A 25,926-nucleotide genomic window follows, 5' to 3' on the forward strand; every position below is an offset into this window, starting at 1 on the left:
CCCAGTCCTGGATGGGGACTCTTCCCCAACCCCCTCCGCCCTCCACAAGGCAGGTGGAGGCTATGTTCTATGTTGGGGACGGTACTCTTTCCCCCTCCTCCTTCCCCTTCCCCGGCTCCTGCCGCTGAGGGGAGCCTTGTGCGAGGCTGCCTGACCCCAGCCCTGGAGGGGGACACTTCCCCCCTGTGGGGTGGGGGGGCTCTGTTCAGTGTGGGGGTAACTCTTTCCTTCTCCTCTCGCCACTGTGGGGTGGGGTGGGGAGGCACTTGCAGTGCTCCCTGGCCTGACCAGCTGGGGTGCAGGGAGAGGCTGTAACAGAACTGCAGCTGCTGGGGGTGGCCTGGGCCCTGTGACTCAGCCTGGCCTGGCCTTGCTGAGCCCAGCTAAGGCAGCCATTTGGTGGGACGAGGCAGGGCTGGGCCATGGGGGGGGGAGGACCACCCCTGAGGGGTACAGCTTAGCAATGGGGAGGCAAGCACAGCTGGGCAGCTGCTTCCCCTCTCAGCGAGCGCAGCCTGGTGCACACAGTCATTGGCTGGCCAGGCAGCAGCTTATCCAAGCCTGCTTGCTGATGCTGTGGGGGCAGAGAGCTTCCATGGTGTGTGGCTGCCAGGCTCAAGGTCCACAGTGGGTGGCTGCTGGGCTCAGGGCCTCTGAATGGCCCAGCTAAGCCTCTGTCCGGCCAGCCAGCTGTGCGTGCAAGGCTGTGCTCAGTGACAGAGGAAGCAGCTGCCCGGCTGTGCTTGTCTCCCCATCACTGAGTTGCATTCACTGGGGGTGGCCCTGCCCCCATGGCCTGGCCTGGCCTGACCCCACCAAGTGGCAGCCTTAGCTGGGGCTGAGTGAGGCCAGGTCAGGCCTAGCCAAGGGGCTGGGGCCACCCCAGGCAGCTGTGGCTCTGTTACAGCTCCTTCCCGCACCCTGGCTGGGCCGGGCCAGGGAGCACCGCAAGAGCCTCCCCTCCCCTCCCCTCCCCATGGTAGTGGGGGACAGGGGGAGGAGGAGGAAGGGGAAGAGCTCCCTCCAGCACTGAGCAGAGCCCCCCCTCGCCCTGCGAGGGGTGGGGAAGTATTCCCCTCTGGGGCCAGGGCTGGGCAGCCTCCTACAGAGCCCCCTGTCCCTGCCCGGTAGGGGCAGGGGGAGGAAGAGGACCAGAAGAGTACCTCCAGCATGGAACAAAGCCCCCCTCCCTGCCTCGCGGGTATGGGGAGGATAAGTGTCCCCATCTAGGACCAGACAGCGTCACATGGAGCCTTCCCTCTTCACCCTGTGGCAGCAGGGGAGGAGCAAGGGGAAGACAGGAAGGGGGCTCTATGCAAGGCTGCCTGTCCCAGCCCTGGAGGGGGAATCTTCCCCTTGCTCCTCCCTCACGCCCGTAGGGTGAGGGAGGGCTCTGTGCAGCACTGCCCGGCCAGGGTGCGGGGAGTGGCTGTAACTGAGCCACAGCTGCAGGGGGTGAAGAGTGGGGGAAGAGTCCCTCTGGTTTGAGCCAAATCAGTTCAACCAGGTTTATCTCAAACTAGTTTCAGCCATTTTCAAACTGGTTTATGTGCACTGAATGTCTGTTCTGTTACAGGTTTAAACCAGTTTCTGATCACTTAAATTGATTTATGTGTAATGTCTGTCCCTAGCCAGGGAGGTTAGATTGGGTTCAAAATGGCCACCTGATCTAAGGTAAGCCCGGATTGGGGGATCTAGTATGGGCATTAGGGGGACTTTATGGGCAAGGTGGAGAATTGGTGACAGGGTGATGGAGAAACAGGTGACATGTGGGGACAGAGCTTTCCCTAGGGGTGTGCGGGGCCTCAGGCATATCACCCTGTGTAGGGCCCAGGGCAGGGGAGCAGCCAGAACCAGCGGGTGGAGCTGCGGTGAATGGTGGTCGTGGTGAGGCTCTCCCAAAGCATGGGCCCTGGGGCAGTTGCCCTGATTTGCCCCCCTAGGGACAACCCTGCAGAAAGGAATGATCAGTGGGATCAGGGATGCAGGGGGCATCTGTAGCAGAATGGAGGAGATGACCAGGTGGTATCCATGAGGGCTTGCTGGGGTCCATGGAGGTTTGAAGGGATCAGGGGAGCTTATGGTGTTCACAGGAGGACTTGAGGGGGACCAGAGATTATTTTTAGGTTCCTGAGCCCCACACCCTCTCCCCAGCAAACCTACACCCCCATCCCTCTCCCCACTGGGATTTGCTTGCTCAGCTCCTGGCAGTGGCAAACACTGTTAAAACTGTTGGCAACCATGCAGGTTGGAGAGCGGAGGGAGGGGACTTGACTGGTTTATGACAGGAAGGAGGGAGACAAGGGGCCAGGAAGCTAAAAATAGTTTGGTGCCAGGTGGTAGGGGGTGTGAAAAGTGCAGCACTGGGGTGGGGGCTGCCAGCTGCGCTTTCCCAGCCCCAGATGGCGCAGGTAACTGTACAGAAAGTCCGTGCTCTGGCTAACCTAGCTTGATTAATCTGATACTTCATTAATTCAGGGTTTCAAAGTTTTAAAATTGGTCTGTGTGCATGGAATTTCTGTATAGCTACAGGTTTAGATTGATTTTGGATCACTGAGACTGGATCTGAGTATGACCTCTGCGCTTAGGTGAACTAAGTTACATTGGGTGGTCATTTTGAACACAATCTAACTTCCTCCTAACCTCCTCAAATGCCTGCACTTAGCCTAGGTGTGTATGTCTCCTAATAAGTAGCATAGAGGTTAGAGTATGTAGTAACAGGAACATATAGTAAAAGCACTATTGAAAGGCATTTAGCTATTACTATTATGAAAATGGTAGAAGAACCAAAATAGAAAAAACTGTTCTGACTTAGTCCTATATAAAATCCAAGCTTCCTAAGAAAGTTTGGGGCAAAAGCTTGTGTCTTGGTGTGAAGTGAACAGAGGGAAATACATTTTCTTCCTATTTAACATAGCACACAATGCAGAAGTTGAACATTAAAATATTACATATGACTAATTTTAGAGGCCAGCTTTTTAAAAGCAGTTGGAGTGATGAACACTTCAACAGCTGACCCTAAAGGTCGGAAGGAATCAGGTGAGCTTGGTTCAGTGTGTGGTTAAAAAAGAATCTTCTGAAGGTTTAGTTTAGCCCCTTGATATAACCAATAAAAATGAGAACACTTTCATCATTGGCAGTGCTTTGAGGAAAAGTAGTGTTGAAGCCAAAGGCCATGTTCAGTTCTAGTTGGTTGGCAAGCTGGTTATTGGAGTATTCTGAAAATTGGTGCTGAAATAGCAAGTACTGTGGGGTGATTTATTTCTCAGAGGAACTGAATTACATTCCTTCCGTTGGCTTGTGCTGCTGAAAGATCTTGCAGTTTTGTGCATGATTTAGGGTTATGTTATAAAACATAATATGAAAAATGGGTGAACAGAACATCCATGTTCTTACAAAATATCTGCATGTGGAAAAATTTGGAAATTGTAATTAAGTGCCAATACCAACTCTGAGCTTGATAGGTGCAACCACATTTGTTCTTAAATGTATTGCCTTTGAAACAGAACTTCCAGAAAAAATTAATCAAAGCCTTAGAGCATTGCAGTTTGATATATAAATGTTTTGCTATAAGAAATAATATTATTTCTAATAGAAAATATAATATATATTGTATGGGATGTATTTAGTTACTTTTCCTGGTATTTATATGTTGGAATATCACTGATAGATAATGGTATTGTCATTTTTATAAGCAAAGCAGAGATGGCTTTAAAAGAGATAGAGATGCATATGAAGTTACTGTAAGCAGGCAGTGATTTGAGTTCATTTATTTTTTTTAATGGAAGAAAGTAGGCTGTTCTCTGGTAATATTATCAGGACTTTGTAACAAAAGACAATATAAAGATATCTGTGTTTTGATGACCAACATGGAGAGAGAGGGAAACTGTCTTACCTAAAATATGCAATAAGAAAAGGGAAAAAAATACTATGCTGGTTGAATTCCAAAACATGAGCACAAATAAAATTCCAAAGGCTGGGTGCAAGAAATTAATGTAATTTTACAGTAGCCCATCTACAGAACAATGCATGGGGCATGTGTTCCATTCCCACTACTCAAATGAAGGAGATCTTTAAATATATGCCTAAGTTTTGTTTTTTTTTTATGGCTGCCACAGCAAAATTACTTGGGTAACTGTTTGGCTGCTACATAATATGAATTTTGTTCTGTTTTTGCTAGTAAATATTAATTTTCTATAAATTGAGGAAGGTGAAATGGTAGCTTTAAATCATACCTTCCAGTATACTTATTTAAATTTAAGTAATTTTGTGCCTAAGTGTGCACTATATATAACTTGCTTATATATAATATGAACGTGCCACAACATAAAATGTAGTGAGGAGGAATTTTGCATTATTGAAGGTGACTTCTGTTAAATGGTTTGGGTGTTTTGATAAAGCTCAAGTTGACTTTTTCTTGTAAACATGTATGCACTGTAGTCTTCTCATCAAACTTGTTCCCTATAGGTCTAGATTTATGCTTATTCTGCCTTCAGACAACTTTCAAGAAAACCATTTAATTGAACACCATATTTTGAAGAAAATTATTTTCTTTTCCTTGAGCCATTTGTTTATTGCTTATTAAGAGGCAATCTATTTAAAAACTTTGAGCACACTCCATCTTCATCAGTAAGTTTTTCTCTTATAAATCTCTGCCAGCATCATTAAACTCCATTAAAATCAATCTAGTTAGAATAAGTTTTCAAAACTGTGGGAAGCGTTCCTGCCAAACACAAGTGGTATAGAGTGTGATCTATTAGATGGGAAGAGTTTCTAGAATACAGAAATAGTGCATCTGAAAACTGTAGTTAGAGTTATGGTTTGGGTCGTTTGCATGGATTTCTCTGAAATTGTTAAATAATAACAACCATCTTGGTTAACTGCAAGCCTATAAAGAACAGCCTTTAGAATACCATTACTCCATGTATCTCTCAGTTCTTTGGGGGAACTGCTGCTTGTGTAGTCTTCCAGCCAAATGGTACTCTGTGCGGTGTGATAGTAAGGTGGTGAAAGTCATTTCCTGAGGGGACTAAAAATATTTGAGTTCATCTTGTGCCACACCACCTTCCTGGTGGTCAATTAAAACCTTTTTAGACTCAAGGCACCTCTCAGAAAATGCAAGTTGAGTGAGCAAAATATGGCCCATGGGCCACATCCTCAGGCCGACGGATCGATTTGTATCCAGCCTGTGGTTCTCTGCATGGGGCCAAGCCCCTCCCACTCCCACCCATACCTGCCCCCTGCGTCCTCTGACAGCACTGCCCCTGCCTTGGCTCCGGCCCAAGCCAGTACACAGTTTTCCTGGTGAGGCTGCTTCTGCTGCTCCTGAAGCTGCCTGGGTACTACTTGGCACCCCCTGCCTCCAGTGGCTCCTTCTCTGCTGGCTCCTCTGTGCCACTGTAGGCAGGGGAGAAACTGCAGCCAGGCGGCTCCTGCCCCAGTTCTCAAGGGCCTGGATCCAGCTTCTGATCACCATCCACCCACACTGCCTGCCCAACGCAATGAGCAGCCACCTGAGTCTGAGTGAGTGGAAGGTGGCTAGGAGCTAGAGCCCATGCACTGGTGCAGGAGCCACCCACCAGCAGCTTCCACCCCTGTCTGGAGCAGCGCAGCAGGGCCAGGAGGAGGAGCCACTGCAAGCAGGTGTGCCAACCAGATTAGTACCTAGGCAGCTGCAGGAGCAGCCCTGCCAGAAAGCTGTGTGCTGGCTGGTTTGGGGCAGTGCCGTCCATAGGCTTGAGGCAGGTGTAGGTGGGAGTATGGCACAGGTTTCCCAAGGTGGGAGTGGGCAAAGCCTGGTCCCATGGTGGTGGGTGCATCTGTGGGCCATATGAGGGGTGCAGATCACATCTGCATCACACCACTAGGGCAAGCTCTGGTGCATGCTCCCTTTCCGTCCCATCTCCTCCATCCCAACATCCCTGGCTGGTTCCCGGGACCTAGCATGCAGGCAGCCCCTTCCCATACGTGCAAAACCATCCCATACCCCCCTGTGCAACCCACCATTCAACCCCCCCACGCAATATACAAGAATAAGACTTTATTTTGAACTATTATGAAATCAATTCTATATATACTACTCCAGAGAACAAAAATCAGGACAAAATATCTTTTGAAATAACATTTAAATGTTATTATAGATGTCTGATATTTTTTTTTTAGTATATGATTTTGTTTATCGATAATTTGTTATAATAATATCTTCTGAAATATTTTTTGTGCAGCCCTCGACAGCTCACCAGAACTTGTTAAGTGGCCCGTCAGCTGAAATAATTGCCCACCCCAAGTTAAAACCATTGGGGAGCAACCACCATAGAGCATACACTCTGCACATCTAGGTTTTCAAGAAGCTATTATCTTGTTAATAATCAATCAGTAATAAATTCTCTAACCTTTGCAAAGGTTTAAGCTTTTTTTGCATGTTTTTCAGCCATGTGAAATAATAACATTGGCAATAGTGAGCTCCTTCACAGCCTGTGACCATTATCATGGTGGTTTTAAATAAATAGGATTGTACAACTTCTAAGTGGCTGGGGGCTGCGCACCCCTATGGCCACACTAGCATGGGCTGCACCACCGGCGACCTTGGACCGTACCCTCCCTTTTCCCCTCTGCTGAACGACATACCTGTGTGCCCCTGCCCCCACACTGGTGCACTGCATGCCTTCCGCTGCTCCTCTCCATGCAGGGTGCTCCTCCACATACTGTTGCTCTCTGTGCTCCTTCGCTGCTGCTCTCCATGCTGTGCTTCTTCTACACCGAATGACCCCTGTGCTGCACCATGCATACCCTCTGCTGCTGCTCCCCATGTCTCTCCACTGCACCCCTTTGCTGCTCTTCCTCATGCTTCCCTGCTGCTTCCACTTGCCCTTCCCTCGCATCATTTTCAGGCACCATGACTTACCCTTAGCTTTCCAGTCATAAGCTCCCCCACTCTACTGTGACATTTAGGCACTCTGGGATGTGGACTGTCCTGGCACTAAAGGCAGGACCACATGACGCCCCTGAGACAAGGGCAGGGCAGATGCTGGAAGGGGAATTCAGAGGGAGGGAGATTCTGGAGCCCCTGGCTACCATTGCAGCTGGATAGGAACTCAGTGGTATAACTAAGGCAGGGCAAATGGAGTATGCAGAAAAAAGTGGCTGCTGTTGGCAGCTGCAGAATTGCAGCTGTGGTGGCAGCCTACGTTGCTGACTAGGGGCTACAATTTTAGTCCCTCACAGGCCACCAGTTGTTCAGACCTGAAATAAATCAGTATGCAGTGTGCTTGGTAGGATTAGATTTTTATCGGTAAATGTTGATTTAACCTCACACTCGCAGACCGATGAAAAAATATGTCCATCGTTAATAATCAAATTTTGTAGAAAGGGGACATGAGAAAAATGATGGTTGATGAAGTTTGTAATGACTTGGGGAGCAGTCCTACAGAACCATACTAAATGTAGTTTGGACTGCAACTCCCAGAAACCCCAGGGGCCCGGGAATAAAGGGGGAGGAAGTGACAAGGCAGACAAAGGAGCTAAAGGTGAGCAGAGCAGGGATTGATGGCTGCTTAGCCACTCAAGCCGGTTGTAGTCATAGAGTAGTTAAGTTTATCATTAATAAATTGGCTGCCCCCCACACTTCTAATTCTGTGCAGTCTTGAATATTTAAATTGATTACAAATCAAAATACATGCTTAAAAATAAACATTGATATTATCTGTCAAAATTATTAAAAAATAAAAATCAAATTCTGCCAAGCCTAAGTGTACTTTAGAACAAAATATATTTAGCTGTAGGCTTGGGTTTCTTTTGAGAAATGGTACAAATAAAAACCTTACCTAAAACCAAACCTGGACCAAACTGTCTTATGTGACTGTTTGGTTCCCAGCAACTCTTGGTAGTTTTGAGTGGTAACAAGCTTTTTAACCTTCAAAAGCTAGAATAGCTACATTAGGCTACGGTAGTAGTAATTACAATGGACTCTTATAAGTCTTCTTAAAAAAAAAAAAAAAAAAAAAAGAGTACCTTTTTTCTGGTATTTCTTCCTGTGCAGAAAATTGCTTTCTATGTACAGCTCTTCCCATTACATATGCTGCTAACTCTTCATGTTCCCTTCTTCCATTTACATCATGATTACTTTTGAGAGCAGATTGTTTCCATGTTCATACTTAGTACAGTGGGGCACTTCTTAAAGCATCCTCTTGAGTATAACTGTAAAGGCATTTTTAAAGTTCTGCCTTATGAACTACTTTTGTGTCTTCGCTCAATAAGGTGAAGTAATTAAGGAGACTGATTTTAATCTAAACACCGATGTGGTTACTGATTACCATGCTGTGCTTCTAGCAGTCTCATGAGTCTTATAAATGCTTGCCAAGGTATGTTAAGAATAGTCTGATGCTCTTTTGTTTTGCTCAAGTAGGCTGAGCAGAATCCGGGGAAACCAAGCATGATGTCAGGTTCTGAAAAAGAGCAAGATGGAAACAGAAGGGTATTTGACTTTTTCTTCCCTTTTTTAGGATTTAGCCATTGGATGTTCCTAGTGTGCTTGGCTAGACTGCTTGATATATGTATTTGCACAGTCAGTAGTGTGGTGCATGCATGCTTTTTCTTTTTTTTTCTTTTTCTTTTTAGTACTTCAGTCTATATTATAAAGATGAAAATTTACTTACAGGTCAAAGAATGTTCCATAGGCTTTCACGTGACTATTGTGCTATAGGAGGGTGGGCATTAAAGTTTGTTTTCTTAATGGATTTTTTGGTTTCAACAGGTTCCTCAGTCTATAGCAATTCTGTTTTGCACTGAAAGCCAACCATTCTTAGGTGCTATTCTGGAGGAGGAGGGAGAAGGTTGGAACTTCCTATATTCATTTTAGTTCAGCAATTTTATGTTGTTATGCAACTACATGGAAATCAAAAGCATAAACCCTCTGATCTTGAGAAACAGTAGCATGTGGAACACCAAGTATCATGAATATGGTCCCATTGGCATGAGGCTACTTATAGCAACAACTTCTGTGCATAGTAATCTTTTACCCAGTATGCCCTAAAGCAGTTATATATATATATTTTTAAAACAAAAAATAGTGGTTCTCAAAACATAAATCCTTATTAGCCCAAGTAGTCTTTACTGATGGTCCACAAAGTGCTTTTCCTTTTTGAAAGCCCAGGTGTTAGGTAGGCAAGGTGATCCAGGAAAAAATCTTTCTTGCAGCAGACTACAGGATGAAAACATTGGAGAGCTGCTGGTAAATACAGCAACCAGTTGTATAGTTCCCAGCATGCAAGTGAAGACTTTAGAAATCTGGGTAATAAAGAACACCTAATATTTTGTTTTCTGTTAGGTTAGAAGAGTACCAGGCTCAAGTGGCCACCTCCATAAGACAGAAGATGGGGACTGGGAGTGGAGCGATGATGAAATGGATGAAAAGAGTGAGGAAGGCAAAGCAGCTGTTTCTCAGGAAAAGGTGATATTGATAGCAAGCTAACAAACTGTGGGGTTCCTCTTATATTATTTTTAATTAATGTACAAAATTATAATTGCTCATATCTAACTATACTTATTTTACAGTCCCGAAGAGTTAGAGAGGAGGAAAATACAGAGGTAAATGATTTTTATTACTTTACTACTCCCAAATATTTTGATTACGTCTGTTGATCTAATTTCTTACTTTGTAAGAGTTGAGAGAAAACTTCAGGTGGTTTGATTCTCATGTATTTAATGAGCAGTAGTTGAAAGAGTGAGGGTTACACAATTGGGCCTAGAGGAGTGATTCTCAACCAGGGTGCTGCAGCACCCTGGGGTTCCTTGAGATCCTTTCAAGGGTGACATGCAGTGTTAGCACTATTAGATTTGCAAACATGATTCACAAGATACCCAGACATTTCAAATAGGAATCCATAGTGTTAAAAACATTTTGACTTTCTGTGGGCTTTCTGAGTTCTTTGCAACAGCAACTGCTCTATTATTTTATCTATAGTCCAAAAAAAAAAGTGAAAACTAAGAGCTTGCATTTTCCAAGAGGTGCCTTGAGTCTAAAAAGGTTCAGAGCTACTGGCCTAGAGTGATGAACTTAGAGCCCTCACAGGATAAAAAAGGTAGGAAATTTAAAATAATTCTGTTCATGCTTTATAACATTGAAGTCTAGTGAAAAATACTGGTTACTATAAGGCGATTTGGTCATTTTTAAATGAGTTTTTATAACTGGATCACACTAATTACTACCTTTCTCTCAAACTAATGATGACTGTTTCTTAGTAGTTGAAAGAGCTCCAAAGTTCTGATACAGATTCTAAAGACAGATGATACAGATTCTAAAGACAGAATTTTCTGTCTTTAGAATCTGTATCAGCTCAACGCATAGCTGGTAATTAAAATGCTTCATACCATATGCAATGCAATGGTTCAGTACATTGATACAATAGATTAACTTAATTCAGCCACCCGTAAACAGAAATAAAATGTCATATTGAATTTCATTTCCTCATGCTTGGAGACCAGGGAGCAATCCTCCTATATACAAATGGACTAAGATTTCTGGTTTAAGGCCAAAATGCTATTCAGATACCTGTTTGGGGTATGACACATCACCTGAAGCTACGGTTTCTCCAGTCCAAACTGATAAGTTGCACAGTCCTTCATGAAGGCTGACAGTCCTTAAAGATTTTGGCACCCTTTCTTGACAATTCAAAACCCGTGTCTTTCAAATTACTCTAGACTGTTTAAAAAAACAGGTGGATATATTTCTTGCTGGTCACTTGATTTCAGCTGACTTTCTGCCCATGGTGGTGGGACTGGACTTGATCTCATGAGGTACCTTCCAGCCCCTAATATCTGAGAAATCTGTGAAATTATTCCTGTCTGAGCTTTGGAAAAGACACTTTATATGCCATGATCCTGTCCCTGTGGGAACTGCTGATTAGGTTTGGAAATGCTTTGTGGGTTTGTTCAGTAACCCCCTTGCTTTTCTCTGCTTTACGCTACTTGAGATTTACAGCAGTGGCCAAATGATTTACGATTCACTAAAGCTGTTTCTTTGCTGGAGATCAAGACTTCTGTCTCTTCAAAGTCTAGATTTGGTAGGGCGAATGCAGATTCCTTATGTGACACGTATAGGAACCAGTTTTTTAAATCTAGTAAGCAGGACTAGCTGTATAGTTTTCTTGAGGAGAAGCTTTAGTGTGTATATATCTATCTATATATAGATTTAGATATAGAGATATAGATACGTGGCACAGTTGTGGCCCCTAAATATTAGGGGTAGATTTGTCCCAATAAATGTTTTGGATTATAAATGATCAATCAGTTGTGAAGTCTTTGGAGTCACCTGCATAGAAGGCTCTTTATACATTTAATGTGGTAAGACTTCCTCTATAATAAAAAGTGAAATGCACATTCAGAAATATGAAATGGCTGCACACCTGTTTCATGACTCGAAACTTTTTATTTACTCTTTGACATCTCTCTCTCCTTGCAGCACTGTCACTTACATTTGGCTGGAGAGCTCTGCTGTTAAGGTTATTGACTGCTTTTTGTGAAAGTCTTGAATGAAGCAGATTTTTCTTTCACTAATTGAGAAGTGATTGTTTTGGAGATTCTCTTGATCAGGGATCCATACAAGTAATATGGTAGAAAGGCATTCTTCCTTTGCACTTCTGAAACCAAAAGTTTCAAGGTGATATTTTTACAGAAATTAATCACATTTATTTTTAACAGCTTAGCTTTAAAGCCTAAGAGCCGGAACCAAATAATTACATAATTCACTTGTCTATTTTAGGTCTCTTCCAGATTCCAATATAGATCTAGGAAGTAGAGATGAATATCAGAGCAGTCATTCCATACACTAGTCATGCACTGGTGTGACCTTCTGGCTTAATCAGTCTGCTCTGTGGCTATAAATGGAATATTAAAAGAATTTGTATCTCAAGTGTCTGAATCAGTCTGCAGAATGGTAGTAACTCAGAACGGTGAGAAAAGGGTAGCTTTGTTTGTGCTTCTTAAATGTTAGTTATGATTTCATTATGTTTTAGTTCAGAAATGTAGAATGGTCTCTTCCTGTGTACTGTGGAAGATTACATGGGCCAGAGTTTGAAGGCTAAGATTATGGGGAAGTTCTTAAAGCATACTATCCAAGCTACATGTTTATCAGTCATTATGGGATATGCAGTCCCATTACTTTGAAATAATTCTGCTGAAAATGGGAAATTACATGTAGCATAATAATACTATTAACACAATTTAGTTAAACTAAAGAATTCCTATTTGGCTTTTTGTGAAGGGTTCTTTAATTTAATTAACTTGCATTTAAAAAGTAGATTTGGACAAATCTTTGTATTGATGTGTTAAGATAACCTTGCATTGATGTGTTAAGATAATGACTCCTTTTCTACTCCTCATATGTGTTTAATAAGCATGAGTTTAATTGGAGTCACTGTTGGGGAAAAAAACCATTCATAGATGTATTTTGCTAGTGTGTGGGTTTTTTGAATCACTTCATAAAGACTTCATAATAATCTTTTAACAGATTACCATGAATGCTAATAATATCCCAGAACAGATACAGAATCTGTCTGTACAGGACCTTCAGGTACTGTCATTAGTTACAGTTTAGGATATTTTTTTTCTTGAGATTTCAGGAACATAGAAATTGGGGGTGGTGTGGAAAGGATGATGTGAGGATGGAGAGATAAATCATGAATATGGATTCTGTATAAATATATGAAAAAGCCAGTGATTTCCATCACTGGTAGACTACATGCAAACTCTCCACCTTAAGATGCAAGGGTAGCCACAAAACTCGATTAAAAATAAGAATTTACTGTGAATAAGAATGAGAAATGTGCTGTGAGTGAAAACTTCTAAAATAAAATATAAAGCCCAGCATTTTAACTGCATTACCCAAGTTTAATGTTTTATCAGAATCTGATGCAGAGTGAAAACTCTTGTACCTGGTCCCCTAACTTAAGCTTTCTAATTTGTGGATTTGTTTTATTTATATACACAGACCACTTCACTGGTTTCACTTGCATTTTAGACATATAACACTTTATTAAAAGTGCTTAAAAAGGTGCTTGAGAGTCAGAGGCTATGTTTTAAATAATTTATATTGACATCAAATCTCTAACATGGAAACTCCTTCAGTGTTTCTCTTTGGCATGCATTGTAATAGTGTGCTACTTTTTTTCCTTAATAGTCCCAGCCTGATGTTAGTAATGAATATAGTGAAGTTCCATGTGCAGTGAATCTTGTTTTAAGATTAAGGTAAGAGATTCTTCTATTTACCTTAGCATTCCTTTTTAGTTGCTATGTTATTCCTGATCTCCCTCATTGCTTTCATAATATTAACATAAAATGAGTATTAACCTCTTTAATCTCCCAGTATGACCAGTATGAATAGTGTTCCCATGACTAATTGCTGTCTTTTAATTGCTTACTAAAATGGAAGAAAATGAAAAGCGGAATGTGAACGTAGCTTCAGGCTAAGTGTACCCTTCATTAAGTATTTTCTTTCTTTTTTTTGCACTGCAGTGTAGGATCACAGTGAGAGATTTTTAATGAGTTTCTTTCACACTTCAACAGTCAGCCTCTGACAGAAATAAACCATGGCTGTATTACAAGTTGCCCGCTCAAAACATTTTTCATTGGCAGGTTTGATCAGCCACTGTGGAGAAATGACAGATATATTTTGAAAGAACATTCGGTCTTTTAGGAAATGGATACAAATGTGATCTCTGACTTCAATTTCATACAATAGAAGAAAGTCACTTTACAACTCAATATTATATAGTAATTACTTAAGTATCTAGCTTTGTATTTGGAGAGAAAACAATTTTCTGTTTCTCCCTAAATCACTGATTTAGTTAGAGGGGAATATATTCTCTTCAGCTTGTCATTGGATCCTGTTTATGCAGATGAATAAGTTATGTATTTCACAGGCATCCTAATCTTCTGCTTTGGATAATGTTAAAAATATATGGTTATTATCACAAATACACAGCAAGTGCAAAAATAACCTCTAGGTTTGTTTGGGGTTTTTTATGGTGTTTTACTCTTGGGTAAACATAGAACAGATATTTGAAAGGTGTATGATGCAATGTAAAATAAACTACTTCATTAGAAATTGGCAAGCCATGTGGAACTGGCACCTTAAGTTAATTGAGAAATCCACTGTTTTTCTCTTGTCATTCCTTTTCCAAAACCCAACTTTTCATTCAACAAGAAATTGCCCAATCAGTGATGACTGGGTAGCATAGGAGTCCAATATTTTATTTGCAAATAGTTTTTCACATGACTTGAAATCAGTTCAGGTATTGCACAGATCTATCTGCAGTCTCATTGTAATAACTCTCTTTTTCTGCCATCCTTCTGTTTTCTTCAGACTCACTTGTTTGGTCTCTGTTTTAGATGATAGGTTCTTTGGGACTGTGGCTGTATTTTCCTACGTGTGCATGCAGCATAGAATAATATGGCCAAGAGCCTGACTGGGGCCTGTTACTATTTTATTAAAATATGTGGCTGACCATTTTAAGCAGGTCTACCACTTTTTAATAGGAAGACAAAAACTAGTTTTAATGCTCTACTAATATAAAATACTTTCTGAGAAGCCAGGACAACAGATATAGTTGAAAATGTAGATAGGAATCATACTTTAAATATGTGCTCTGAAAATCCTTTAATATTGTGTGGTTGGGGGGGTAGGGGGGGAGGAGGGATGAGAAGTTGGCTTCATATCAACAAAATGTGATACCAGCTGATGAAAAACAACTTTTGCATATGTAGATCAGTTTTTTAAAAATAGGAACCCATTATGACTGCTTTTTATTGGGCTAACTGGAACATTTTAAAGCTATAGTAGGGTTGGAGTGTTGCTGTAGCTGTGGTGGTCCAGGAAGTAGGTGCAAAGCAAGGTTATTTGGTGCTATATTTTATTAGACCACTGTAGGGTTGGACAGATGTTATACAAGTTTTCAGTTGGCAAGTATTCTCCTTCAGGTCTTTAGAACCCTTTTTTTGTATCTATATAGCCGTAAAGCCAGGTACCTTTGCTGCCCAATTGCACAGAACTCCATCAAAATCTCTAAAAACAACTTCCGTGTTTTGTTACATAAGTACTGTGAATGTGCACTGAATGCCAGAACTGAAAATTTTAACAACTTGCTACTTCATCCAGAATCTTTAGGGCTAAGTACAGACGGTCAAAAAGCCCAAGGCTGAATAGATTCAATCTTTGCAAATTAGTCTAAGCTGTGTAGATTGAAGTAATAAGCAAGTGAACAGACTTTCATTTTTGATTTTGGAAATGCAGCCACATGCCTGCATTCCAGGACAAAAACAGGGTTGTGCTGGAGCATTCCTCCCTGCTTAGCTGGGGGAAACAACTTTAACCTGAATCGGTTAAGTTTGATACTGTATCTATCCATGTTTATCTTAAACTGGTTTCAGCCATTTTGAAATGGTTTATGTGCACTGAACTTCTCTTATGTTACAAACTTGAACCAATTTCTGATCATGACACCGGTTTATGTATAATTTCTGTCCCGAGCCAGGAAGTGAAAAGTTCTTCACTTAGGACAGAACAATCCCATGCACACATACAGGTTGGGGATCAACTGGCTAAGCATCAGCTCTGCAGAAAAGGACTTGGGGGTTACAATGCACAGTAAGCTGAATATAAGCCAACAGTATGCCCTTGTTATGAAGAAGGCTAATGGTTTACTGTGTTGCATTAGTAGGAGCATTGCCAGCAGATCAAAGGAAGTGGTTTTTCCTCTCTATTAAGTACTAGTGATGCCACATCTGGAGTACTATGTCCAGTTTTGGACTCCCACTACAGAAAGGATGTAGATAAATTGGAGATAGTTCAGTAGAAGGTAACAAAAATGGTTAGGGAGCTGGGGCACGTGACTTCTGAGGACACCCTGAGAAAATGGCTTATTTAGTCTGGATAAGACAAGACTGAGAAGGGATTTAATAGCAGCCTTTAGCTACCTAAAGGGTGGTTCCAAGGAGGATGTGGCCCATCAGGCCATTCTATCTGGCTCGTGGAGCCCTTAAAAAAATTTAGAAAATTAAGATTTATCTGCCCCTGGCTGCCTGTCATGTGGCTCTTGTTGGCTTGCTGAACCTCAGTAAGCAGCCCTCCATCCAAAACAATTGCCTTCCCCTGCTACACTGTTCTCAGTGGTTAGAGATGAGAGAACAAGGAGCAATGGTTTCAAGTTGCAACAAGGCAAGTTTAGATCAGATATTAGTCACAACTTCCTTACCAGGAGGTTAATAAAGTATTGGAACAGATTACCCATATAGATTGTGGAACCTCCATCCCTATCTGACTTCCTGCCCCTGGGCCAGGGGGCTGAACTTGATGATCTTCGAGGTCCTTTTCAGCCCTAATGTCTATGAACTCTATGAAATCTGGGTAGGCAAACCCTTGACTAGGATGACCTAGTTGGGGATGGTTCTACTTTGAGCAGCGAGTTTGACTAGGTCCCTTCCAATGTTTAATTTTCTGTGATTCTAAATCTTAAAATAGCACGTTCTTCAAGCAGTCAAAATATTAAGCCCCCAAAAGGTACACAAAGTGCAGAATATAGCAAAGTTGGCATTTTATTTGTAGTTTGCAACAAATGCTTCTCAAATTGCTTATTGCTTCTCCTGAATTTAGTTTTCGCTATAAAAAGATGTCCTTGGTACTTGCTTGGGAAAAAAATGCAAATGCTTAGTGGTAGAATACACGCAGGAATTAATTAGCTGTTTTCTCTGTTAGCAAGGCTCTTCTAAGTATCCATGCTATAGACAGACATATCACCACTTTGCTCCCTCTGCAAGACAGTTCAATGTATGCTTTTTAGCATGGGTCTTTAAGCAAGCTTTGGAGGTCACAAAATAATGTGTTGTATTTTATTAATTATTCATGTCAGTGGAATTAAAGGAACATTCCAGATTGGTGGAAAGTCTTGGTGTATCTTCTAGGTCAGATGTGTCAAACTCTCCCTGCCCTCTACACCGAATTCGGACCACAGAGGTCTTTATGGGCTGGATCCAGATGCTATAATGGGGTTAGTGGCAGTTACAGGGATTACTACACCTGTCATTCATACACCCCACTGATGTGTGCCCAATGGGGGCATTGTGGCTTGAATTTCAGCAGTAGGCTTCACTTCTGCTTGTTGCGCCCCTGAATTCCCAGCTCCTCTATTAGCCTGACAGGCCACATGACACAGCTACCACAGCGAGATCTGGCCCATGGCCATAATTTTGACACCTCTGTCTGAGTAATATAATGTGGTACTTTTCCAGTTCTGTAAGGGTGGAAATAACAGACGTTACTTGTACAGGACCAGGCCCCTCAAGCCCTAGGAGCCCCTGCCTGGCTTTTTCCCACGTCCAGACACACTAAAGGCAAACTCTGGGGCATGTCTGTGATAGGCAGTCCCAGCCACAGAACTGCAGACCACACTGGAGTGTTCCAGCTTTCCCTGCTTGAAGAAATGTTCCCCCAGACGATCTCTGAGTTTCTGGAGATCATCAGGGCCACTCCTGCAAACAGAGAAAGAACACACGGTCTGTTGTCCTGGAAGTTCAATAGGTTGGACAAAGAACAATGTGCATTTCGCTGAATGAACTGGATCAGCTATGTAAGGACATTCTGGCACTGTTAATTCGCTTCATTTGGCAATGTCTATTTCTAGCCTAAGATTTCTCAAGCTTGATCTGGGGTGGGCCGGCTGTATGGGAAATGCACACTTTACACCCAGCTATCTAGTGTAGAGTGAGTTAAGGATGTTAATAGAAGATGCCATCTCTTGCATATCCTGTTCAATTCACAATTCTCAAATGCAAGCAGTCTTTAAAGATCCCTTTGTAATTGTTTGGCCAGTTTCCAACTTGACTGTCTGATTTTGTTTTTTGCTAACCTTGCTTCATATTTAATTCTTTTTTAGAGAGTGCCATTGCTGCCCTGCCATGTGTGTGGCCCTCGACAGCTCACCAAAACTTGTTAAGTGGCCTGCCAGTCAAAATTGTTGCCCACCCCTGTTTTAACTGGAATAGATAGGATCATTCAATTATTCCACTTTTGCTTGAATTGAGTAGAAGCTGCAGCTGGACAGCTTCTGCCCCAGCACATAGGACTCCAGGTCCCAGCTGCCTTCCACCCACTTGGCTGCTCAGTGTGATAAGCAGCCACCTGAGGACAGCTAAGTGGGTGGTAGGAGGCCAGAAGCTGGGGCAGGAGCCACTGGGCTGTAGCTTTCTCCTGCCTGTCTGGGCATCTGCTGTCTGGCATGCATCTCCACAGCTTCCCTGTGCTGCTTGCTGCCCAGAGTGGTGCAGCAGGGGCAGAAAAAAGGAGGAGCAGCCACTGGATACAGGGGAAGCTGAGCAGTACCCAGGCAGCTGCGCCCCACTGGGAAGCTGTGTGCTGTGTGGGGCTGGGGTGGTGTTGTCTGGCAGGCACAGAGAGGGTGCAGGCCAGAGCGTAGCAAAGCTCAAGCTGCGCCAGGCAGGAGTGGATGGGGCTTGGCCTCATGCGGAACAGCATGGAGGCATCAAAGCCGGATACAGTTAATTGGTGGCCGCCTGCCTGTGGGCTGGATCCATTCAGTTGGTGGGCCAGATTCAGCCCACAGGTGATATTTTGCACACCCTTGAGTTAAACTGTTGTATGGTATTACTACATTTTTGGCTTGGTACTTGAAGTGATTCTGTATAAAACTTGTAAAATGTTTTTCAGTCCTTTTGCATGAAATGTTTAATATATACCAGTGTTATTTTTAAAGTACAAATTGTATTCAGGAGACTATTCTGCAATCACCTGGGACATATTTGCTTCCAAAAGGCAGTTGACTTTTGACCTGGAATACATCCAAAATTATTTGGAGATTTTAATGCAGTCATAGCATGTACATATTGATATTTCCTTTCCGAGACTTCACCAATGCTTTGGTATCCTTCCGTAGTGAGGAAATAACCAATTTTGCTGTCTGCTTGCTGTGGGGATAACTTTGAATACATGTAAACATGCATTGTTTCTTGTGAACTCTATAGAACAGTGGCCTCCAGACTTTTTAAGCAGGAGATCACCTTTGGCGTTTAAAAGCAACCTAAGAGCTACTATGCGTTGCCCACCCCCCCCATCCCCTTCCCAGCAGGTAAGTCTGTGGGGCAGGAACTGGGGGTGTGCAGATTGAGGCAGAAGGAGAAAAAATTATTTTGGGGTGTGCCTCCACCGCAGGTAAGTCCCACCCAGCCAGGGCCCTGCTCAACTTACCCCTGATCCTGCCTCTCTGGCACTGTCCCTCAATGCAGGGGCCTTGATCTAGCCCCTGCCCCTTCCCTCCCCCACGGCCTAACCTACTGGACTGGGGCATGTGCATGCATGTTCACAGGCACTCAGCCCCCCCCACCCCAGCCTCAAATTGACTCCAAGAGGCTCTGAGATCTACCACAAGAGGCTCCGAGATCTACCAGTGGATCAAGATCCACTGGTTGGTGACCACTGCTGTGGAAGATTTAAAACTTAAATTTAACACTGTTGTACCTTAGCTGCAGTTTTAAGGAACTGTGGCAAAAGGAATAGTATTTAAATTGTAATAAGACTGAGAAGCAATATGTGGCAGGATTTTTAAAAAGCTTGGGTATTGCTAAGGCCATGGCTATGATCTTAATCAAATGAACTTAAAAGGTTGGCTGAGAGAAGTAGTTGCTGTGCATATACTTAGAACGGTAGGCAGGCTTTGGGTGGGACACTACACACCATGGGAGCAACAGGAAGTCAAATAACTTCAGAACAGGAGGCGGCAATAAAAAGGAACAAAGCCTCTTGAATACAATCTAGCTGGAAAATGCAGGAGGAAACTTTGAACATGTATGGTAACCCGTTTTTGTTTATATAATGGCATAAAAAGAATGCCACTAACTTGTCTGAAAAAACAAACAAACCTGCATTTCAATAGAAAAGTTCTGAGTAAGTAAATAAAAGTAAGTTCAGCAGTGCTGGGAGCATGTCTGAAGAGCACAGATGTATTGCCATAAAGGGATGCTCAAAATAGATACTGTTCTTTAAACAGTATGTGCTCTGCCTGGGGTAATTTATTCTCATTGGCAGGGGTATTTAGCACAGAACTCCACCTGAGCTCATGTAGTTATATTGCTTCTGGTATCCAGTGTAGTTAATTTCAACTAGCTCATATAACTTTGCATGGTACAAAGACAGTAGAAAGATGGCATGAAACGTACTGAGCGAATATACAAGGGATAACTGCAGTACAAAGCCAGGATGGATGAACTTGCCTGTACAGCAGAAATGGGAGTCCTAAATGACCACTTCCTAAAAAAAAAGAAAAGAAAAGAAAGCTTTAGTGATTATAAGGACAAGAAGACAGATCACAAGTAAGGGGTTAGTGCTGGAAAGCATCTCAAATGATGGGAAGAAGTATTGCGTGTTTTGCATTTTGGGGTACAGAACTGGTTCTTAGCCTACAAATACCTATTAAACTGGTAAAGCCAACACTTTAGATCTCCACTGTACACATTTCTGATTCTAATTGGCATTTGACCCTGAACTCCTGCATCAACATAGTGTCTATAGGTATTCTTTGCACATTTCTCAGGAGTACGGTGCTTACCTGTCAAACAGCTTTTTGAAGTTACCTTAAAGCCTATCTTTGCAACAGATAGCAAAGTGAAAAAAGTGAAATGTGAAAGGACTGTCTTTCATCATTATGTGGCTCATGGCTCCCTCCTAATCCATAAAGAGCAAATCTCAAGTGCAACACTGCCACATTCTCCAAAATCACTGCAGGTGATCCACCGGTCAAGGGAAGAAACAAATTCGCTTCTTCCCTGGGATGCAAACCATGCTCTTTGAAAGAATGATGCTACAGAAGGAATTTAACTCATTGATCATACTGTTTTGGGATGGATAGGGAAGGGGATCCTTTGTCACTCAAAATTACCAGAGTAGCCCCAAAGACTGTTAATGTCAGTACAGATTAGACAAGGTCACTCTCTAAGGACTTGACTACTTAAGAGTAATAAAAAAAGAAATTTCATGTTAAATTAGAAGACTTGTTAGTAGCTAGGAGTTAAGAATTGCAAATGTTCTAAAGCAATTAAAAAAGGTTAAATTAGATCTAGTGATAGGCAGATAATTTACTGACTGAGATTTGTAATGTCTCTGGACCTAATTTAATGCACTTCTTGTGATGAATTCTTCCTGTGGCAGTACAAAAGGGGGGAGTTCTTTCCATGTGCTTACTGCACTTGAAAATGGGGTAGTTAGGTTGTATAATTATCTGGAGCTTTGATGGAAGGCCAAGTAATAAGGAACAACTGTTTATAACAGCACTTTGTTAGTTCATGTTTATCTAGAGAAAGAACTTCTTTATTAGAATAATCTTTCTAGAGTAAAATAGCATTCACATGTGAAATTATGTGATTTGATCCTTTTCTGAAGAACTTTTGTGCCTTTGTTTCTAGGATTTCTGCACAGATGATCCAAAAGCAGCAAATACTAGGCAACTTGTGATGCCAGCCTAAAATAGTTACTAGGGCCAAGTGAAATGTGTATTACTTGCCGCCTCATGCCATAATGTAGCCATTGTTTCTTTCAGTTAAAGCTTAAATTCGGATCCTCCTGCTATGGTGTAAGAAAATTATATGCAATTCAGTTTTGTATGAAAGATTCCAAAAACATAAGCAGAGCCATAATCAATCAGACCAGTGGTCCATCTAGCCCAGTATCCTGTCTCTGACAGTTGCTGGAGTGGTTGCTTAAGAGGGAGAATATTGAATCACATACATCAAAAGCAGTGGTTCTCCACCTTCTTTTAGACCAGGACCCATCTGTAAACATTTGATGGCGAGTCGTGGCCCAGTGCGCCTCACTACCCACCTGCTGCCCCCCACCCCCAGAGCGCAGCCCCCAGTTTGTGGGTCAGAGGGTGGGTGTGTGGGGCAGAGTGAGGTGTGTGTGTGTGTGTGTGTGTGTGTGTGTGTGTGTGTGTGTGGCAAGGGGGCCCCCAAGCAGTCCCGTGCAGACTTGAACTCTGCTAGCCTGCAAGGAAGAAGTTACAGTTTCCCACATTCTTCTCCCTTAAAGGAGAACTCTTTTTTAAAGTTTGCTCATGACCCTTTCATATATTCTTGTGGGTCACAAGACTGCTTTTGGGTCACAACCCACTGGTTGAGAAACACTTATCTAGATCAATTGTTCTCAACCAGAGTGCTAGGACCACCTGGGGTGTCATGAAATCCTTTGAAGGGTGCCACAAAGTATGAGGAGCTAAGCAGATAAGTGTAGGCTGAGGCTTATACCTGCCTGGGCAATCCACCTACCTACACTGCCTGGCCCCTCTGCAAGAAAGTAAGCACTGCAATATGCAAATTAGTTTTTGAAATTAGAGGCCACTCAATTCACAAAAGTTATGGAAGGGGCTGCCTTGAGTCCAAACAGGTTGAGAACCGCTCATCTAGACTGGTATATTCCCTGTTCATTATCTTCTTTGGCATTCTACCATCATTGGTTTAGAGATGGCAGAGAAAATAGCTTCAACTGTTCTGTTTACTAGTTAATAGATTTGTTATCCATGAATTTGTCTCATCCCAGCCCCAGGACCTAATGGGAGTCTGGAACTGGCTCTAGCTGCGGCAGGTTCCAGGGCTGAAATGGAAAATCAGCTGATTGTTGTTCCCAGCTCTGGAGTCTCCAACCAAGTTTAGTACAATCCTGAGGCTGAGACCAAAAATCAGTTCATTATTGGCTCCAGCCCTGGAACTGCACTGAAACCAGTTTAAGACTCCAGTGGGGTCCCAGGACTGAGACCAGCAATCAGCTTGCCATCCCAAGCCCTGCACTGCACTAGATCCAGTTGTGGGGTTGGGACTGACAATCGGCAGATTTTTGGTCCTAGCCCTGGGACTGCACTGAAGTCTCCAACCATCTCTGATCCTAGGGCACTAGCAGGATCCATTAGCAAAGGCAGCATCCTCTCCAGGGCTTAGGTCCTCATGCTTCCTTCTATCTGCTGTCAGCAGCAGAGGTCCAGTTTGGAAAGTTGTAGCAAGCATTACCATGTGACTATTTAGAACACGTTCTAACTGTGGTAGTACTTACTGGGCGTGTCTACATTTTCATCAGTGCACTTTAGGTAATGCACATTATATTTAGTACCTCCACTAGAAAAAGGTGCATTAGCCTATTTTAATACACATTAGCTAAAGAGCACAGGTTTTTTGTGACCCTTTAATGTGCATTAAAAAAGGCTAATGCTCATTAAAGTGCACATGTAGACACAGACTTGGATCTAAATAAAATGTGTTGGGTGTCCAATGCAAGAAGGCCCTTAAAGAAGTTGGTTCATTTGACACATGCAGGTAGCCTCTAGAAACTGCCCCATGCCAGTTAATTTATTTTGAACAAAAGTCAGTTGGATCTACCTGATTTTACAGACCATTCTGCCAACTTCAGTTCAGGTACTAAGGCCTTCAAAACACAGGAGGCCCTTTCCTTAGTTCAGAGCAGTAGCTATGGACCCTGTAACAAGGAAGCAGGCCTCCTGTAATTTCACAGAATGGATCAAATTACTGCTAACCTGACAAGTTTGTACCTCAGCTATAATACTTAAAAATATATAATACCTGTTGTAGCAACTTTTCATTCTTTGGATAAAATTATTTAAAATATCTTGAATATTAGACCTGCTGCTATCATTACTAGTAAAATAAAACTACTAGGAGAAAACTGAATAAGTGGTGTTGACCTAGCACCTCTTGGCAATGTATTCTTTTGATAATGGGACTCTACCTCTGTTAACATTTATGAATTGTTTTTTCCTCTAGTCCTTTTTTGTAAGGAATGACTGAGGATTTATCTCATTCATCAGATATAGGCATCTCTGGTTACATTTTTGTGAATGGTAACCAAGAACTGAAATCAGTAAGTTAGATGATTAAAAATCAATGTATAATATTCTCAGCCATCTGAAAGCCTTATAATGTGAAAATAATGTATGGCTTCCTTTCTCTTTCAATGTAATTATGGGGATCGATATGGTAAGGATTAGGTCCTATAATTTTTTATGCAAAATTTTGTCACATAACAAAATCAATAACAAAAATCTTAGCCCTGAAGCCAAATGCATACATGGTTACGGTAATGAGCACTATCCTACCTTCAGATTCTTTCATCAATTCACAGTTTAAACTTTTATGCTTATACAAAGCAGGATTGTTTGGGGGTTTGTTTTTTTTTTTACATCTCCAATTTTAATCTTGATTTTAAATCCTGCATGCTGGTCTTTTTTAATCTTTGCACTTGCATTTTGTTTTCCTGAAGAGAGATTCATTTCTATCAGTTAGCATGCATATTTAAATACGATGATATGCAAGGAAATAGCCCAAGTACCAAGTTTTGTGTGAAGACTAGCTAGGAGAATACTCTCTATAAAATTTTATATCGTTCCATATTCAGATTCTACAGTTTACATTTTGTATCGTGTTCAAAATGATAAATGAATCGCTTCTTAGTAGAGGATAGTTTTTACTTGGGCCTTGTCAATCTGCATTTAAATTAAAATGGAAGAGTGAATTAACAGTTTTTCTTAAATGGATTTCTTGGTTAAATAAAACAACCTTATGTTGAATAACCAAGAAGGTTTATCAAAAAGGAGTTTTACATATAGAACTTATTTTATTGAACAAGGAACTGTTAATTGCTGCTGAATCATTTTCTGATTTCCATGAGTCAAGTTATCCAAGGTATTTTGGTAGCTACAGGTACAGATAAAATAGGGATTGGAAACACACGTGCTTTGGAAAATCTGACTTGGCACCCATTTGTATCTTCACATGCCTAACTACCTTTGAACATCTGTTTGTGTGCCCTTCAGGTTTTTAGAATCAATAGATCTATGATTTTTTTTTTAAAAAAAACAACAATTTTTCATGTTTCTTCAACTGGAGCTCTGTGCCAGTATGCATGTTTTCCCAGAGAAGTGGATAGGCAGAGGGGGACCAATTGCTTGGCCACCTTGTTCACCTGACCTGTCGCCGTTGGGTTTCCTTTTATGGGGACATGTTAAAAGTGCAGTTTACTTGTCAAAACCACATTCTTTAGTGGAACCTAGGGCTAGGATCACGAGTGCAATTAGTGCAATAACTCAAGAGCAACTGGGAAACATTTTCAACGAGTTGGAAGATCGGATTGAGCACTGTATCATGATGGATGGTGGTTATGTTAGTCTAGCATTGTGTACTCTAGTCATCCTAAAACGATAATAAATTTTCTTTTAAATGCCATTTTTACAGATTGTTTCCATCATACCTATGACCTAAGTTATTGAAGTCTAAAAGTTTACAAGGACTTCATGAAGACCCTGTATTTGGTAGCTAATCTAAAATCAAACGTAATTCAGGCAAAAGTGTTTTCTGTAGAACAGAACATGGACAAACTTAACATTCAGAAAAAGCAAATGCCAGTATTTGATCATTAGTCTGAAAATACAGACACATAATGAAGAACATGATATTATGAAATATTTATACAGCTTGAATTGACCTCAGGTTAAAGGTGATTTCTTCTAGTTTGTGCATAACTACTGTTACAGTATGTATTACCATTTGCAAAGGGGTTATATATTAAACTTTAAGCAGTTCATAAATTAAGCCATAGTATTGTTTCACATTTTAAATAGGCGTACTTTTTTTGAAAGAAAATTATATTTATTTAAACAAAATTAGATGGGAATCCATTTTTAAAGACTCCATCCAGTTTTATTCAGCCTGCCTTGTAGTTATAAGTATATGTGTAGATTCCTGTCTGCCCAAGGGAAACTGTAGTCCATGGTTGAAAAAGCATATGCATCTTTTTGATAGCCAAAGTTGGAGATTTTGACTAGGGTATCCCAATGCTCCTACTGGGACTAAAACCCTGGGGTTCTTGGC

At 41.9% G+C, this 25,926-nt stretch overlaps 1 protein-coding gene across 2 annotated transcripts in view; it reads left to right on the top strand.

The window, feature by feature from the left end:
* STK39 (serine/threonine kinase 39) overlaps positions 1 to 25,926 on the top strand; it is a 204,214-nt gene that overhangs the window by 108,488 nt on the left and 69,800 nt on the right. For both annotated transcript variants that reach the window (XM_019554213.1, XM_019554212.1), the window contains 5 exons: positions 8,405 to 8,473; positions 9,326 to 9,448; positions 9,553 to 9,585; positions 12,506 to 12,568; positions 13,175 to 13,242. In XM_019554213.1, coding sequence (XP_019409758.1) covers positions 8,405 to 8,473; positions 9,326 to 9,448; positions 9,553 to 9,585; positions 12,506 to 12,568; positions 13,175 to 13,242 — 356 coding nt within the window. The remainder of the gene's footprint in view (positions 1 to 8,404; positions 8,474 to 9,325; positions 9,449 to 9,552; positions 9,586 to 12,505; positions 12,569 to 13,174; positions 13,243 to 25,926) is intronic.

The sequence above is a fragment of the Crocodylus porosus genome, unplaced genomic scaffold (assembly GCF_001723895.1).
Source record: "Crocodylus porosus isolate Cpor-Errol unplaced genomic scaffold, CroPor_comp1, whole genome shotgun sequence".
In the NCBI taxonomy this organism is placed as follows: Eukaryota; Metazoa; Chordata; order Crocodylia; family Crocodylidae; genus Crocodylus; species Crocodylus porosus.